This window comes from Cyprinodon variegatus, unplaced genomic scaffold (genome assembly GCF_000732505.1).
Source record: "Cyprinodon variegatus isolate N-32 unplaced genomic scaffold, C_variegatus-1.0 Scaffold361, whole genome shotgun sequence".
Classification (NCBI taxonomy): Eukaryota; Metazoa; Chordata; class Actinopteri; order Cyprinodontiformes; family Cyprinodontidae; genus Cyprinodon; species Cyprinodon variegatus.
In genome coordinates this window covers 453,993-470,954 of record NW_015150814.1, presented here as the reverse complement: position 1 = coordinate 470,954, position 16,962 = coordinate 453,993, and the positions used below count along the sequence as shown (strand labels likewise).

The following is a 16,962-nucleotide window of genomic DNA, read 5'->3' as shown; positions in this document are numbered from 1 at the left end:
TGAAGTCTCTAATTTAACATGATTATTACAGGGTATTGCACAGGGTATTAAATGGGTATTTATATTTACTTATTATAGCTGCAGATCTTATGGTTCCATCAGTTCCAGCAAGCTGTCCTGGTGCTGAACCAGTAAAGCAGCTCCAGACCTGAGCAGCTCTTCCATGGCTGAACATGTTTGTTCTTTCTCTAAAGTCAAAAACTGTGTTATTTTAACACTGCATACTAGAAAACCAAGTCATTCTCCTCCTTTGATAATTATTCTCACAGAGGTATTTCAGATCATCATGGTCAGAGGAGGCGTTCTCCTTAGAACTGAGCCATGGGGGACATTTCTACCCATTCTGATGCCTAAATAATATGAATAAAACTTAACTTAATCAAGCTGCACTGGTTTGCTTTGGGACCACCTGGATGAGTGGCTGAAGACCTCATGTTCACCACGGCTCCATCTTCTCTCCTTCACCTCAGAAATCTGGAGCTCTAAAGCCTTTAAAAGCTGCTTTGTGAGCATTTCTACAACATTGGAGTTTGTTTCCATCCTGTTTGTGTCCCTGACCGTCTTTGGTACATAACCAGTTGCTTTTTGAATTCTCCAAGATGATGTTCCCACGCACTTCCTAGTTTAGTGATTTATTCCCCCCTTAAATAATCATCAGTTTATTCTTACAAGGCTAGTGTTCTTTGTTTTTTTTTTTTTGTTTTTTTTGGAATTTAATACATGAAATAATCAGAACCAAGCCTTGATTTTGTATTAGTTTATGGTTAATATTAGAATGTGATATAAAACATTTACATTTGAGTGAAAATCAAAGTCAAAAGAATTTTGTGAGGGATTATAAACTGATTAAAGACACCAAATTGACCAAAATGAAGGTAACACATAAAGACAGTTAGTGAATGCATTTAACAAAAGTCCATAATATCGTGTTTTAGTTTATTTTCTGCTCTTTTATTAAATCTCTAACTCCGTTGTCCATCCCTTCCTGTCAGGTGGGGTCACTCCCGAAGGCGGACGACCTCGACTGCTTCCTTCCTTTAGAGCTCTACACCTTCGATCAGTTCACTGTGGAGGACCTGGAGGTGAGAACGATGCTGGCTGATTCACTGCAGATCTAACTTATGAAAAAAAAAAAACATAAGAAAAAGGTTTTAAAATTGCTTCGCCATAAAGTAGAGGAGTGGTAGCATCATTTTAGCAGGAGAGGGTCTCACAGCAGTTGGATACTGAACTAAACAGTAAATGAAGTTATAAGAAAAAGACATTTTATGAAAATATTAATAAAACATAAAAAAAACTCCATCACCTGAATCAGTTATAACAGCCTTGGTTGGAAGAATGGATCAGAATTACACAGAGGAGCTGCTGTCCCACGGTTAGGAAAAAATAAATAAAATTGATCATGTTCTGATAAATGTGGGCTTCAAATGCAAAGAAAAGGTCAGTGGTTCCTAAACCGTTGACAGTTTTATTAAACTATCACCACTTAAATAAAAAAAAATGTTTTATTTAAGTTGTGAAATCACAGTAAAAGTAATTTATCACCCTGAAGCTTTACAATCTCTACCCCAATGAGAACAAATAGGTCCTTCCATATAGAAGATCGATAGGATCCGATGTTTGTTTAGTTTCAGTATTTCTTGAAATTATATTAAAAATAAGAAGTCAGGATCCGTTTTTGCTCTAATTGCCTGTTTTCTTATATTTCTGTTTGACATCCAGGTCCTGATACAGAAGACTATAGATGCAGTTTCCGCTCAAACGCCTGCTGACGTTAAAGGAATAAATCCATCGTTGGACACTCTGAGAAAAGACTATGAGCCAAATCTGCAACAGAGGAACATTTTTAGTTCCTCTCCACTCGTAGAAGAACAACCATCTGATCAGTGTCAGTCCTTTACTCTGGGCGACTGTTTGAAAGAGGATATGACCTTTAAGAACGAGAAGAAAGTGTCTGGTGACGCGCGGCCGAGACGCCGCAAAAGAAACCCAGAGAATCGTTCTGTAGAAACGACTTTAGCTCCCATCAGACGCACCCAGAGAGAGAAAAGCCAAAGGACCAGAGAGCAAAGAAACCAGGCGATTAAAACGGAGCAGGTAGATTATAAAGAGAAGAGTGCAGTCAGAACAAAACGGTGCGAGAAGACGGAGGGTCAGAAAGCCAAACAGCTCCAACAGAAGCGGCAGGAATCTAGAAAGCCAAAAGGAAAACCTCTGGATTTCAGTAAAAGAATGGAGAAGATGGAATGGCTTTCTTGCACAAGAGAGGAACGAAAGGAGGAGCAGACGGGGGAAGATTCAAAGGCTACAAGAGGGAAAACCAAAACCAGGAAGGAGAGAGCACCGCCTGCTCAGAGGGAAATAAAACAATCAACAAAAAGAGAGGAGAGGATAAACGTGTATGAAGATCAGGGCCAACATTCAATCCTTTCGAGTCCGAGGAACAGAAGAAAGACCAAACAGAATAAAGATGAACCCAACCAGCCTGTTGACGTGTTCAAAAAGCCAAAGGTTTCTAGGAATCAAGCTCCACCTGCCAAGTCCAAAAAAGACCCAACAGCTGATAAAGAAAAGGCCTCAGAAAAGGCACCAAAGAGACCCTCCAACTGGAAGAAGCTCTGCTCTTCGAAAACAGCTGAGGGGAGATGTCCTGATCAACGCCTCCTTACCCCAGAGTTGAGTTGCAGAGAGACTGTGGGGGCCAACACCAGTCTGCCAACAGGAAACCTTTTAGCAAACAGAAGGAACGCGTTGGGGATGGCGACTGAACCGGAGCAGCTCAGCCATCAGAACACAGAAAGCCAAAAGCAGCAATGCAAAAACCCAAGAAAGAGGAAAAGGAACATAAACGAGATGGTGGAAACACAGCAGGAGCAGAGAGGCATCCTCCTCAGAATAAAGCAAGAAGGAGAGACTCTACGAGTAATCGGTCCCCATAGTGAACAAATAAACTGACCGCACGCTTAAAACAGCTCCGTTTATTCTCCAAATAAACACTAAGAATCAGTTACATCACAAACACTTTACAATGATAAGTTATTCTGACAAACACCTTTGTGTCTTACATTGACGTCACATGGTTATAAATTATTTTCAACTTTCAGTGGAAAAAAAACAACACAAAAACAAATATTAAAAGATAAAAACACAGCAGTAAACATTTAGACCTTCAGAGTCACTGAGGGGAAATCTTGGATTCTCTTTAGGCGTTTTCACATTTGTGCAAGTTACGCTCGACATAAAATTACATCCAAAAATACCTGAATGTCCGTCATAAAACGTATAAAAATATAAATCTGTGGATCCGCTTGGTAGGATCGTCTGTCATCTAAACACTCATTCAAACTTCTTCCCGTGGTGCAGAGACCCGTTGATGATGTGGGTGAATCGGTTGTTGTTCACAGCCTTCCCATTGGCTGCTGGAGCGTGCGGAGAGCCCGCCTCCTCGGGCTGCAGGAGGTCGCTCAGCAGTCTCCCATAGGTGGGATGGGTGGTCAGCACTCGCAGCAGGTTTTCTGGAAGCAAACAGGGAGACGTTTAGGTTTTAGTCTGGTATAAAAATGTCCTGATCGATCCAGAAATGAAAACAAAGGTTCACCTTCAGTAAGCAGGCCTAGACTGGACGCCTCGGCGTAAAGAGCACCGGTGCTATGCTGAGGAATACCGAGCAGCGCCCCCATGAGGTCTGACAGCTCCTCTGCATTCAGGCTGCCTTTTCCCTCCTGGTCGAATATCTGCAGGGGTGTCAGAAGTACACACATCTGTTACTTAAGTAGAAGTATAGATACTGCAGTTTAAAACACTCTGGTAAAAGTTGAAGTAACAACTTGACCTTTTTACTCAAGTAAAAGTGAAAAAGTATGTGCTGCAAAAACTGCTTAAAGTGTAAAAGTATTTAGAGTAACCTTTAAAAAACAGCCAGATGCCACTATATGAATTGAAAGCTTAATTTTTTGAATATTCCAAAAACAATTCTTTGAGATAGTGCCAAGGATGAGGGAGGTCTTGTTGGTCTCCATCTCCAGATACTCTCGCTCTCGCCTATGTCTGACCTTTCAGACATTTCAACATCTTCTTCTGAATCCGACACTGTAGCATGGCATAGATCAGTGTTTTTCAACCCTGGTCCTAAAGGCACACTGCTCTGCATGTTTTGGATGTTTCTGAGCTTCAGCACACCCGATTCAAAGGATTGCAGTTCAGCAAAGCCTGATAATCTGCTATCAACTGATAACAGGTGTGTGAAAGCTGGGAAACATCTAAAACATGCCCAGCAGTGTGCCTTGAAGACCAGGGTTGAAAAACACTGGCATAGACAATTCACGTTTGCAGTTTGAAGAACACCCGTTTGCTTCTGATGATTTCCTTTAGCTAACCAATGCGTGTTTGCGTTATATGACTCATCTAGTAACACTCGTTTTCACTAGATGTGGATGGCGCCAATGATCTGCATTGGATGGAGCACAAACTGAAGCCAAGAATAATGAGTAACGTTTGTTTTAAAAATGTAAGGAATAGAAAGGACAGATACTTGTGTGAAAATGTAATGAGTAGAAGTCAGAAGTAGGAAGAAAAGTAATGGAGTAAAGTATAGATACCTAAAAACTGTACTTAAGTACAGCAACAAAGTATTTGTACTTCCTTACTTGACACCTCTGAATATCTGGGAGGTTGATGGAGCAAACAGAGTAAAAAACAAACAAAAAAAAACAATAAAAAAAAAAAACAGTTCTGGTAAGAGATGAAGATCGATGGAGCGTACCGTGAAAGCAGCGTGGATCAGCTCTGTGAAGTTGTGGGAGTTGGTAAGCAGTGAAACACTGAAGTAAAGCTGTCTGAGGTCCACTGTTTCATCCTACCAATGAGAAAGGTTACATGAAATCACACAAGGGGAAAAAACTGCACCAAAGACACTTTGTTTTATCAAGTTTCGTTTTTTGGTTATTTGGATAAAAAGCTAAAAACTATCAATGCTAATGACACAGGTTTGGGTTTAAAAAAAAAAAATAGGTTCAAAATTATCACAAAAAAAAAATAAAAATGGAGCCAACAGGATAACATTAAAATAAGGACATGATTAAAATTCTACAGTTATTAAAGGGTCTGTATACAATTAATCCAATTTTATCAAAAACCATATTGACAAAGTATTTTTTTAATAAAAAAAAAAAAAAAACTAATTATTGAAAGAATAACCATAGGACAACCATTGGTTGAGAGTTTTAATCAATGCTCTTTTTTCTTTTAGAAACCATTTATGCAACATCTTCAACAAAAAACTACTTCCATAGGAATGTGAAAACTGAGTGACAGACTGCTGCACCATAAATGCACCAGGGAGCGTTATCACAGATCCTTCCTCCCAGCAGCTGGAAGACTCTATAACCACCACTGATCCCAACAACCTCATGTGCAAAGGTTCCTACTTGAGATTTTAGAAGCGGTTATATTAGAAAACGCGGTAACTCTCTCTTTTACAGTACATCAATAACCATGTAATAACATGGTAATAACAAAGCAAGTTACACTATATTACTAGAATTTTACTAAGTGCTGTGCTTCAAATTTTTGGCGGAAAAGGTAAAGTCAGACTTCTAGATTTCAAACTGCTACCACCAGGTAACTCAAATTCATTTCACAGACAGCAATAAATGAATGTGTTATCTGTTAAAATTCAGTTTATTGCTATATAACAGAAAACCAAACCTAGAAGACAGCAAGCCAATCTTCTTAGCTGAATTCATATTTCTCAGTACATCTTGAGTTCAGTTTTATATTTGTAGGTGGTGGCCAATAATAGAAATGTTATGTGGTAACCTAATGTAATTACAATGTTACATAGTCACATACGTTTGTAATATTTACGTGTAGTTTATCATTTAGAAATTATGTACATCTTAATCTTGGGGTAATTACCCAAAAAGTTTTGCTTGTTACCAAGTCCTATAGTGTGACTTGCTATGTTATTACCATGTTATTATGTTATAATCATGTTATTACCATGTTATTACCATGTTATTACCATGTTATTACCATGTTATTACATGGTTATTGATGTTATGTTAAAAAAAGCATTACTGAAAACGTAATTAATAGTTTATTTTTTACGTGTTAAAATGTTTCCATTTCATCGAAATGAACGTCTTACAGTCCCAACTTTAAATAAAACATGAGAAACACTGGTTAGAATGTCTGTGGAACTAAATGAAAATATTTGTCCTCCATTCAGACCAACAGTAAAGTTACCTTTGAGTATAAGCCACAGATGGAGACAGCCGTTTGTCTGTCCTTCAGAGAGAGAATAGAGCTGAGCTCATCTGCGCTGACTTTTGACCTCTGACCTCCTGACTGACACCTGTCAATCATTCTGGCTAAAGCCGCCTCGATCTCATGTTTTTGCAGCCTGACAGACAGAAAGTAGTGAGAGGAAGGATTGTGGTGAATTTAGATAACAGGTAGCAGCTTTAGTCAAACATTTAATCAGGAGAAGAATAGTTACCCAGCTTTCTGCAGGAGAGACAACGTTTCTCTGCCAGGAGACACAAGCGGCAGAGACAACCCACCCAGTTTGCTCACTGGAAATTTTCCCTCCATCACATAGTCTGTGGCTGGGATTCCTAAAGCCCTGTTGATCAGTGAAGAAATGTTAGGAAGCTAAAAAGAAGCATTTCAGCTGCTCTAATGAAGGAGAATCATTCAGTTGGAGCAGAAAAAAAATCCTTAAAATAAAACCTGGCTTAGCTGCTACACCTAGTGGCAGCCATCTGCAACTACATCCACAAACTTCAGAACTATGAGAAAAAGGAGCTCCACCAATCAGGAGAGTTTTTCTTGTTAAATCATCCCTGCTGTGTCATTTATAAGTTTCTAATGTTCCTAAAGTTGAGCTAATCTATTCCAAAATTAAAAACCTGTCTTTTGTCTCCTTACTTGGCCATGAGTCTCTGAACGTTGTCAGCGTACAGGTTGGGATCCTGCTTCTCCTCCTCAGATGGTTTGTAAACAGGCAGGAACTAAAAAAGCAGGAAGACAAGAACATTTTTTCACTTATCTATTGTTTATTTCTTTAAGGCCGACTTGTTTTTTTTAAGATGTTTCCGATACGAGTAAAAACTGCCATATCTGCTGCAACTTTTAGTGCCAATAGTGAACACACCCTAAGTAAACACAGGTTTTTATTTTACGACTTGGCGGCAGGGGAAATAAAAGCTAATCTTACCTCAACAGTCATGTTTGTGTAAAACTGTGAAGCAGTGTGCCACACGGCCTCGGTCCTGATGGATTAAACAGAAAATATTAGTCATTGCAAAAATGCACATTATTCTGACAGCGTGACAACAAACCGTTACTAGTCAGATTGAACAGTGGACGCATTCCAAGAACACAGATTTATCCAACATTAACCAAACGTCAAGCAAAGCGGTATGAAAAAGATTATTTGTTTTTATAAACAACAAGGTGATATTTTTAATCCCAGCTGAACAAGTAGTACAAAATAAATAATACTAAAAATAAATGCACATATTTGCTAAACATTACAAATCAATGGAAGTTAGCATTCATATTTTGAAAGTAAGGCCATAAGCTTTATATTCTTAAAAGTTTCTGATATTTGTGCAAAAAGCAAGAGAAACCTATATATTTATACATTTTATTTAACTGCCACTCAGGCTGATTAGTTTCAATTCTTGGCAGATTAATATTCTGTACAAATTAACAGTTTATTTCATATTTTTTGTTTTTCCATTTTCAACATTAGTTAGTCCGAGCAGCTAAATCTAATAGCTAGTTAGAGAACAGAGCACTAGTGTCCCAGAACAACCCCAGTCCTAAGAGTGATCTAAAAATTTATGCAAATATTTTATTAATCTCTCTAAACATTATTTACTTTTGGCTGGATAGCAGCTGATAATGGACCCTAATAGAGGGTGGAGGCTGTGTGCGTCCAGTGATCTGTGAGAAACACGGAAGACAGTCACATTTCAAGTGTTTCCTGTCAGTCAGTTCAGAAAATTAAACTAAACCGCTCTAATGTTGGCTGCTTTAGATCACAGTTTTACTCATTATCATGATGTGCTTCAGATAGAACATTAATGGTGGCACACCACCCAAAAAACAAAACAACAAAACCAAATTCCAAATGTGAAAGCCATCTGTGTTTAAAGGTTTATCAAAAAGCATTTACGCAAACTGATATAACCTTTCTAGGAGCGGGATTGTGTCGATATGTAGAGCTGGCTTACAGCTGCCTTTTGTTTCTCTGCTTCCATTTTCTTAAACTCCAGTCGGCCTCAGCAGATGGCCGCTCACACTGAGCCTGGTTCTGCTGGAGGTTTCTTCCTGTTTAAAGGGAGTTTTTCCTCTCCACTGTCGCTATAAGCATGCTTAGTGTGAGGGATTGCTTTCCAGTCAATGAGTCGATGCAATCAACTGGTTTTCCTTAGAAAACTTTGAATCAATTTGACTGGATGATCTGGTTGAATTTTAAAGTGCTTTAGGATGACATGTGTTGTGAATTGGCGCCTTATAAATAAACTGAATTGATATCGATTTAATAGGGATTTTTAGAGCTGTTGAACTTTAAAATTCATTAACCCCTGCCAAGACTCTGTTTTAAAATGGCCTTAAGCAGTTTCCAGTCTTTGCTGCTTGATATTGAACGAGTCTAAATACCAAAGATTGTAGCGTTAGCATTACTCAAACACTACGTGATTGGAGTCTGAATTAAATCTGCTTGTTTTTTCTGTTTTTCACTGCCAATGATAGATGGAATTGGAATGAAATGTGATGCAATTCAACCATCAAAATAAGCTTTAGCCTTAGTTGCATCGTTCTGGAAGATGTTTAACATTTGAAACATATGCACCGTTTTCACACTTGTTTAACTCTGATAAAAGATTAACCCAACCTTAAAAAGTCTGGACAAATCTTTTAGAATAATTAAGAAACATAAAAGTAGTGTTTGAATAACTATAGTCTTATTCACCCATTATCTATTTACTTTATCATCCTCCAGTTTAGCCTCATGAAATGATCGGACAAAATTTATTTTGTGGCTGATTGGACAAATAATAAGTCGTGAAATCCAAGCCAATTTTATACCAACATACTGGCTGTGTTCAAATTAATTACCCTAATCCCTGCTTAGAGCACTGAAGGGGTTACACCATTTTAAAAGAGTGTCCGAGCGTCTAGTGGATGAAAAATTAGTAGACTAAAAATTTCCCCACAATGCACCTTAAAAAGTAGTGTGCAACCATTGTCACAATCGATCCAACCTGGAAGCACGATCCGTTCTGCGCATGCACCAGCAGCTCATTTCTGCATGTGCATCCAGATATACATCCGGGTCGCCCTCAATTTTATTTTACTAAAAATACCTAAATGACTTTTTCCCCTCTCCAAAAATAGTGATTGTACTAAACTATAATGTGCCGGATCTGCACCGGAAATGGTGTCCTACGCTACTTCCGGTGGCTAACTTTTTCAGCTTTGGATTTAAACATAAATCCAGTCTTTGAGTTTTATGTTTTTCCTTTTGTGTTAACATTATGGTATATAGCGCGTAATCTAAAGAAAGAAACAACTAAAATGCAGATAAACATGGTTTAATCCTATTTTGCCAGACTGCTCTGAGGATGATGACGTCATGAAAAACAGTTAAACGGAGAGAAAATGCAAAAAGCATCAAAATTGTCACAAAAAAGTAAAAAAAAAAAAACATTTTTAAAGATGTGTATTTGCTTTCTTTAGTGGGTTAATTTTAGAACCATAATTACATTATTTATTGACACCCGGATGTATATCTGTTCGCTCATGCCCAGGACGGATCGTGCTTCCGGGACAGATCCATGGCCGCTACACTAGCACATACATCCCACAATGCTTTGCAAGAGCTCCCCTCGCAAAGCATCATGGGATTGCTTTTGGGGATGATAAGGAACAAAGATGGCACTGTGTCAGGAGGCGGAGTTACGTGACCAACAGAGAGCGAAAAGCAGCGATCATCTGTCCAAATAGTCAGTTAACCGAGTTCACTATATAGTTCTCGCTCTATGTAGCGTTTAAGGGGTTAGAGCAGACGTTTGGACACGCATGCAATTTTTCTTCTAAGCCAAATCCATACAGGTTTAGAGCCATTTATAAGCAATATGAAACATTTAAAGCTAAAATTATTATTATTTTTAATGTCTTTAAAATGTTTTAACCAAATAGTGCTTTCTTTATAAGGGTGATGATGTGGATTTAATTTAGTGTCGCAAATTCTGAGACTGTTAAAAAAAAAAAAAAAAAAAAAAAGCCCTATATCAACTAATTAAATGAAGGTGCCCGTTAGTTGCTGCAACTTTTAATTCCCCTTTAGGATTTAGTATTTTTGAAATTAACTGGAAAAAAAAATAATAAAAACCATTGAAATATAAAACTAAACGTGTAAAGAACTCACCATGATGCTCCTTTGTACGTCCATCGAACCGTATCCTGAGGAAGAGTCATAAAATCAAAGATCAAACAGTGGAAAATGGGGGAAAAAAAAGGTTTTATCTTCCACTCAAAGATTTTTTTATGCACTACAAACAGTGATATATTTGCACTATGCAAACACTTCCCTAGACAGCGCCTGCAAACATTAGAGAAAGTAACAGGGAATATGCAAAAGAAAACTGCATCTGTTCAAAAATTATAATAATTTTTTGCTGAATGAGTGTAAGAAAGTAAAACATGATGCCGTTCTCCAAAAACAGGACAAATGGAAAAAAAGGCTGCAGCTTCTTCTACTCCAATGGTTGATCTAAAAGCTGCACTAAAGAGTAAAAACTACATCTGCTTCATTGATCTTTTGCCTGCTTTACTAGAACATCACCTACAGTTGGAAAAGACGCTTCTAAAGCGATCATCCAAAACTCATGGTTAAAAGATCAGAAAAGAAATTATTGAAGGTAAACCTAAAAACTGGAGACTTACAGATAATCATTTGTTTACAGTTTTATAAACAGTGTTAGTGTGTAACCTGAAGCACTAAACCTTCTCACCAGTTTGTTTGGGTAACGTAGCAGCACTGGTTGGACAGGGACTCCAGCAAGAAAGGCACCTGATATCCAGAGACAAAGATGGTGTAAGAAGAGAAAGAAAAGACAGTGGAAAAGTACTAAGTCATCAGGCAGAAAAACAAGAAACTCCAACCGTTCCTGTATGATTTACACAAACAGGACTGCCTGGATCAGGTGAGGCAGACAGGACGGTTCGCTCTGAAACATCACTGCAGAAACCTACCAGGCTTGAACTTGATGAGAGCTCGGCCATTAGTGGTGGTTCCCTCTGGGAACATGAGCATCTGAAAAATAAAAAGATGCTTTAGTTGTAAATTCTAACGTTAGCATATCATAAAAAAAACTATACAGGAAGGCATTTAGTGTATTAATGAAAAGTTATTTTAAAAAATATTTCTAATTATGCATCATAAAGTTCCTATGGCTTAAACTTTGTGTGTTTCTATTTTTTTTTTTTGGGAAAAGGAACATAAATTTGGACATGTTTCCATCAGTGAAAAGATTAGTGTGCAAACGATAGATCCCCCTGCTTTCATGCCTAATAAAACAAGGAGAGTTATCTTTTATTTTCAGGGTGGATCATCTCAATAAGTGGTCCTCCTAACTGTCAATCATTCTGGTGATATGTTTACATAAGGCCGTCCTACGTGCTCGCCCCGTTAGCCATCTTTTTAAGCACATGCACACTTTCAGGCGTATATGTGTGGTGAGCTGCGGTTTCAGATAGTCATTGAAGCTCATCTTTCTCACCACAGTTCTTGTGGCAGAGGGACGTAGGAGGAAAAAGTGTCTACGAAATGTATGAGAAGAAAAGAAAGGCCTTTGAAGAGGCAGATATATCCCAAAATTCTTTGCGCGGAGAGCTCTTATTTGCTGTTACAGCTGGCGACTAATAACAAAGATGGCACAGGCACCACGCGGTGGGGGAGGAGTTATGTCACCAACGGACCAAAAAGCAGTGATCATCTGTCTGAACTGTCAGTTAACTGAGTTTGCTATAAAGTCCACTATATATTTCCCGCTGTTTCTGGGCACAGTAAGCTTGTATAACAGAACAGCACATTTTAAACAGGGCGTGCACGAGGGGAATGGGCTTGTGCACGCTGTTGCACGCAATTTTTTTATTTTTTGTTTTTTTAAGTGGGGAGGGCGGGTCTTTTAAAAAAATCCCCCACAATACCTTTAACCTACTGGACAGCAGTTATTTTACTTTATGGAATAGAATTAAACTTTGTCATGTTATTGAAATGTAGATTGCATCTATCCTAAAGTGCTATATAGGATATAAATATTAATGTGCACAGAGACTATATACATGCATGGACTATGAATGGTTTATATAAACAGGGTGCAATTGTTAGAGGCTATAAGGTCACAATGACAAAAAGTGGATAATCTACCAGGGGCACATTTAAATGCATGCTTTTTATAATTTTAGCAAGTTTTTTGTTGTGGTTTACAAATCAAAATTAAATGAATAAAGTATTTCTGTATAGGTTTAAATATAAAAGGATTTTTTTGAATAAAAAAAAAAAGTTTTTTTGTTTTTAAATTAACAAACTGGATCCTGATATACATTTCTGTACGTTTTTGCTCCAGTTTATCTATTTTAAAATCACTGGTGACAGAAGTAAACATCACACCTGGGGCCAGTAGCCTTTAGAGGTCAGCCTCTCGATGAGCTCAGTGACGGCCTTCTTCCTGGACTCTGGATCTTTCCTGCTCACCAGCACAGACTGGTTGAACTCCAGCAGAGCTGGAACACAGAAAAATAAAGATTACACTGCATTAAATCAGAAGATTAAAAAAGGATCATTAAGAAATGTTACAGTCAGGCAGGAAGATGCTAACAAAATTAGCCACTTGTTTATTGTTGAACGTGCAGGCATTCCTCCTCCTTCCTCACTCTCTGCTACTCTAATACTTCACTATTTAGCAATGGTTTGGTGTAAAGATTCTAGTTATTTTTATCATGCAGGTCTGACCTGCTGACTCAGCAAAAACATCATAATTCTCACCAATAATCTGCATTCTTTGCTAATTTCTCAGGTTCGTCAGTGAATTATAATCTCCAACCCATTGCAGAATTTGCTACCGCAGCTTTTAAATGATATTAAACCAATATCCTGAATGTCTCTTCATATATACGATCATTTTTCTCCTTTGAAAGCCATCACACTGAATTACATCCATCAGAGTTTTGCAGAAGCGTTTTCCACAAAGGTTAATATCATGTTGGATTTAAAGGTTTTAGTTGAAATGTTTAAAAGAAGCCAAACCTGCTTAAGTTAAAGGAAGTTACAAACTTTTGGTAGCTGTCAGTTTATCGTTTTTAGTCATCTTGATTAGAGATTAAGTCCACTCCTTTTATTTTAAATACTGAGGCGTTAAACTGCTCTTCCAGTGTGAATCACATTTATGGGTTTGGTCTTTTTTAAACACATTATGGTGATTTACTAAACAATTGAGTTTCTGTCTTTAGAGATTTTCTTAAAGCTTTTTGTGCATGAGAGATAATAATGAAAATCCATCAATATTAATTTTAATTCAACTGAATTTAATCTATTATCAAACAATTTTCTTCTTTTGTAGGTGTCGAGCCGTTACAAATGGCAACAAATTGTGGCCTCTGATTAAACTAAAATAACCATATGACCTCCTGCTTGCAGGATCACATCAATGTAGTGGATTAGTTTATTTTTTTGGTTGTCAATCAGGTTGTTTAAAAAAACAACAACACCATCATCACTTTTCTGGCTGGTGCAAACTAAAACAAAAAGATACTCTAATATTTTCATATGATGCGTTTTAGTGATGAGGAAAAATGTTGATAATAAAAGACACAAAGTGTGAAACAAAGAAGGGACAAATCAACCTGCAGGAGATATGGAGAACAGATTGCTCGTAAACGCAGCTTAGCTTCCTCTCCACCTGGATTCCTAGCTGGGCTAAAGTGTGCAGACGCTGCATCATGGAGTCAGAGTTGTAAATATAAACAAAGACCAACAGATTCTGCAGCTACAGAAATGTTTAGTTTCTCTTTTAGATAAAAACTTTAAAAACATCCGTTCCCAGCAACAGCTTCTACTGTTAGAAAGGGCTTCTGTAGGATTTCAGCTGTTAAGCTCCAGCAGATCAAAGACCCAATTTTTCCAAGAGGACTGCGACACAGAAACCATCAACCAACCAAAATGCTGCAATTACGTGTTAAAAAAAACCCAAACCTACAGTTGATTTTATGTTAATTCTTCCAATCCACATTTTCAGCCTCATGTATAAACAAGGCTCTTTACTTTGACACCTGGAGTTAAAAATCCTGCTTTAATAGCCTCAGTGCCTCCATTAGCCATGATGCTGGTTAAGATCCAAACATCAGAAATAATGGTTAGAATATTAAAGTTTCTGAAAGCAGTTCTTGTTTTATTCATTTACTCACTAAGGTTAACCAGTTCTCCACGCTGCAATAATTGTCGTAAAAAATTAAAGGTTTAAAATAAGTGTTTGTCCTTAATTTGAGCTGGTAAATGAGATGATCTGCCAATTAAATTTGTATTTTTTGCCCTTTAAATAAGATGATTAGATATTATGTAGCTGAGATAGGATGATTATCCTTGAACCCCAGTCGGCCTCAGCAGATGGCCGCTCACACTGAGTCTGGTTCTGCTGGAAGTTTCTTCCTGTTTAAATGGAGTTTTTCCTCTCCACTGTCGCTACAAGCATGCTTAGTTTGAGGGATTGCATTTGAGTCAATGAGTCGATGCAATCAACTGGTTTACCTTAGATAGAAAACTTTGAATCAATTTGACTGGATCATCTGGTTGAACTGTAAAGTGCCTTGAGATGACATGTTGTGTTTGGCGCTATAGAAATAAACTGAATTGAATTAAGTTGTTTTTTTAAACTTATTTTAAAATGTAAATCGTTGTTTTCCATTGTCTTATTGTTCTACCTGCTCAACTTAAGGAAAAATTTAAGGAATACCTGGACTGTATTTAATGAAAGTGTGGGGACTATAAAAGCTTCAGGAATTACCTCCTATGACAGGCAGACTGGTGTTCTCTGACCGAGACACAACAGTGGCCAGCTGGGTCGGGCACAGAACCAGCATGTCTAGAAAGCCGCTATGGGGGGCCACCACCAGGACCGGGGCCTCCTTCAGGTCGGCCCTGCGACCTTTGACCCTGACCCACAGGAAGCCCATGGAGAAGAACACGGCTCTGCTCAGGAGCCAGATGATGGGGTGGAAAAGCCAGCGGCGCCAGCCTGTGACGGGCCGGGCTCGCTCTTCTTTGGACAGGCCGGCCAGTCTTAGCCGGGCTATGGGCCACATGATGAGGAAGAATAAGGCTGCCAGCGTGATGCGGAGAGGGACGAGGACGCTGCCTAGGATAACCCCCTAAGGAAGGAAGGAATCAATATTAGACCTGATCTGGTCACAAACTAGCTAACAAAAATAAAACATTTTGTTCTGAAACCAGGCATTCTTCTATGGTGTGACTTTCAAAACAAATCACCCCACCTAAAAACAGCAGAACAAAAAATGTGGAAAATCCTGTAGAGAGCATTCATCATCAGGCTGCCCTGCCCTCTCCATGCTCCTTATGCAAGCATATGGCATGCTGTTATCAGTCACACCTGTCTATGATCAACACATTTATGACTCTGCTCTTTTGCTTAGGTTTAAATCAATATTGTTAAAGCCAATAAAAATGGTTTTATGCCAGATGCTGGGGAGGAAGTCAATTTTTGAAAGTGGTGACATCAGAAAAACACAACAGAGAGAGAAAACAATGGCAATTCCTACATATTTATATTAAAAATAGCTAAAATAATTAATTAGAGGAGATTTAATTTGACATTTTCCAGGTACGGTAATTAAAACTTTTAGCTGATAATAAAAGAAGCCATCTTACCCTGATTGTCTGAGCTCTGCTCAGCTTCACCTCATGGATGAAAGGATGAGGATATTCCTGTGCCCCTCTCTGACTGCCTGCTGTCTCCATGACTACAGGCTTTAATAAAACTCCTCTAAAAAGTTGCTCCAGGAAGGGGGGGGGCTTCTATCCAAGCCCAGGTGAACCAGGGGCTCCTTAACTCCTGTTAAAAGAAGGAGATAAAACAGGAAGAGACGCGCGCGGAGGGAAACTTTAGTCTGAGCGCGAGACTTTAAAAACTAAAACTAGAACCACGGACGGAGCCCCCACGCCACAGTCACACCTGTCATTATTAACCTGTCAGTCCTTTTTATTTTCTGCTAACTCCACCTCACCTGTCACTGCCCCGCCCCCTTACACGGTACACACCCACGCTGGGTGAGTTCAGGCCAGTCGGACCGGTCCCCGAAACTGAACTGGGACCTCCAGATTCCACAGTGGGGTTTGTTGGTGGAAACACTGGGATATAGCCTACTGATGAATATCATTGATTGGGCCCCTGGGGGCCCTGAGCAGGGTGTCCTGGGGCCGCTGGATCATGACTCCACCTCCATCCACATAGGATTGGATGGTTAAAAACTATTTAAAGACTGATTGATTGAATGAATGACTGGATCTGTTTCAGTTTTAGTCACTAATTGTTGATGACATATGTTATATCACCTGCCATCCACCAGGGGGAGCTACAGCAGCCTGTGTGTCTGCTAGGGTTTTCATCAGAGCAATAGGGATTTGAAATCACACATATATATATTGTATTTTATTATATTTAATCATTATATATATAAAAAATAGAAAATGTTAGAACTGTAAATTTACAGTCATGTGTTTATATTACTGTTTTTATATATTTATCTTGACTATTTTTCAAGGCTGCACTTTAAAAAAAAGATTAAATTGTCCAGGGAGTAAATTCTGTAAACAAAATGACAAATAAATCTAAGTCTATATATATATATATCTATATCTATATAGATATA

The 16,962-nt window shown here is 38.4% G+C and overlaps 1 protein-coding gene across 1 annotated transcript; it reads right to left on the bottom strand.

Moving 5' to 3' along the window:
* Positions 1-2,977: 2,977 nt before the first annotated feature.
* On the bottom strand, positions 2,978-16,259 carry LOC107091981 (lysophospholipid acyltransferase LPCAT4-like). Its single transcript, XM_015386245.1, has 13 exons — positions 15,962-16,259; positions 15,081-15,444; positions 12,692-12,804; positions 11,272-11,332; positions 11,031-11,089; positions 10,445-10,479; positions 7,220-7,274; positions 6,931-7,013; positions 6,500-6,625; positions 6,247-6,403; positions 4,763-4,855; positions 3,599-3,734; positions 2,978-3,515 (listed from the first exon to the last, which is right to left on the bottom strand). Exons 1-13 carry the CDS (start codon positions 16,049-16,051, stop codon positions 3,337-3,339), a joined length of 1,551 nt encoding a protein of 516 aa, XP_015241731.1. The 5' UTR covers positions 16,052-16,259; the 3' UTR covers positions 2,978-3,336.
* Between the last annotated feature and the right edge of the window lie 703 nt (positions 16,260-16,962).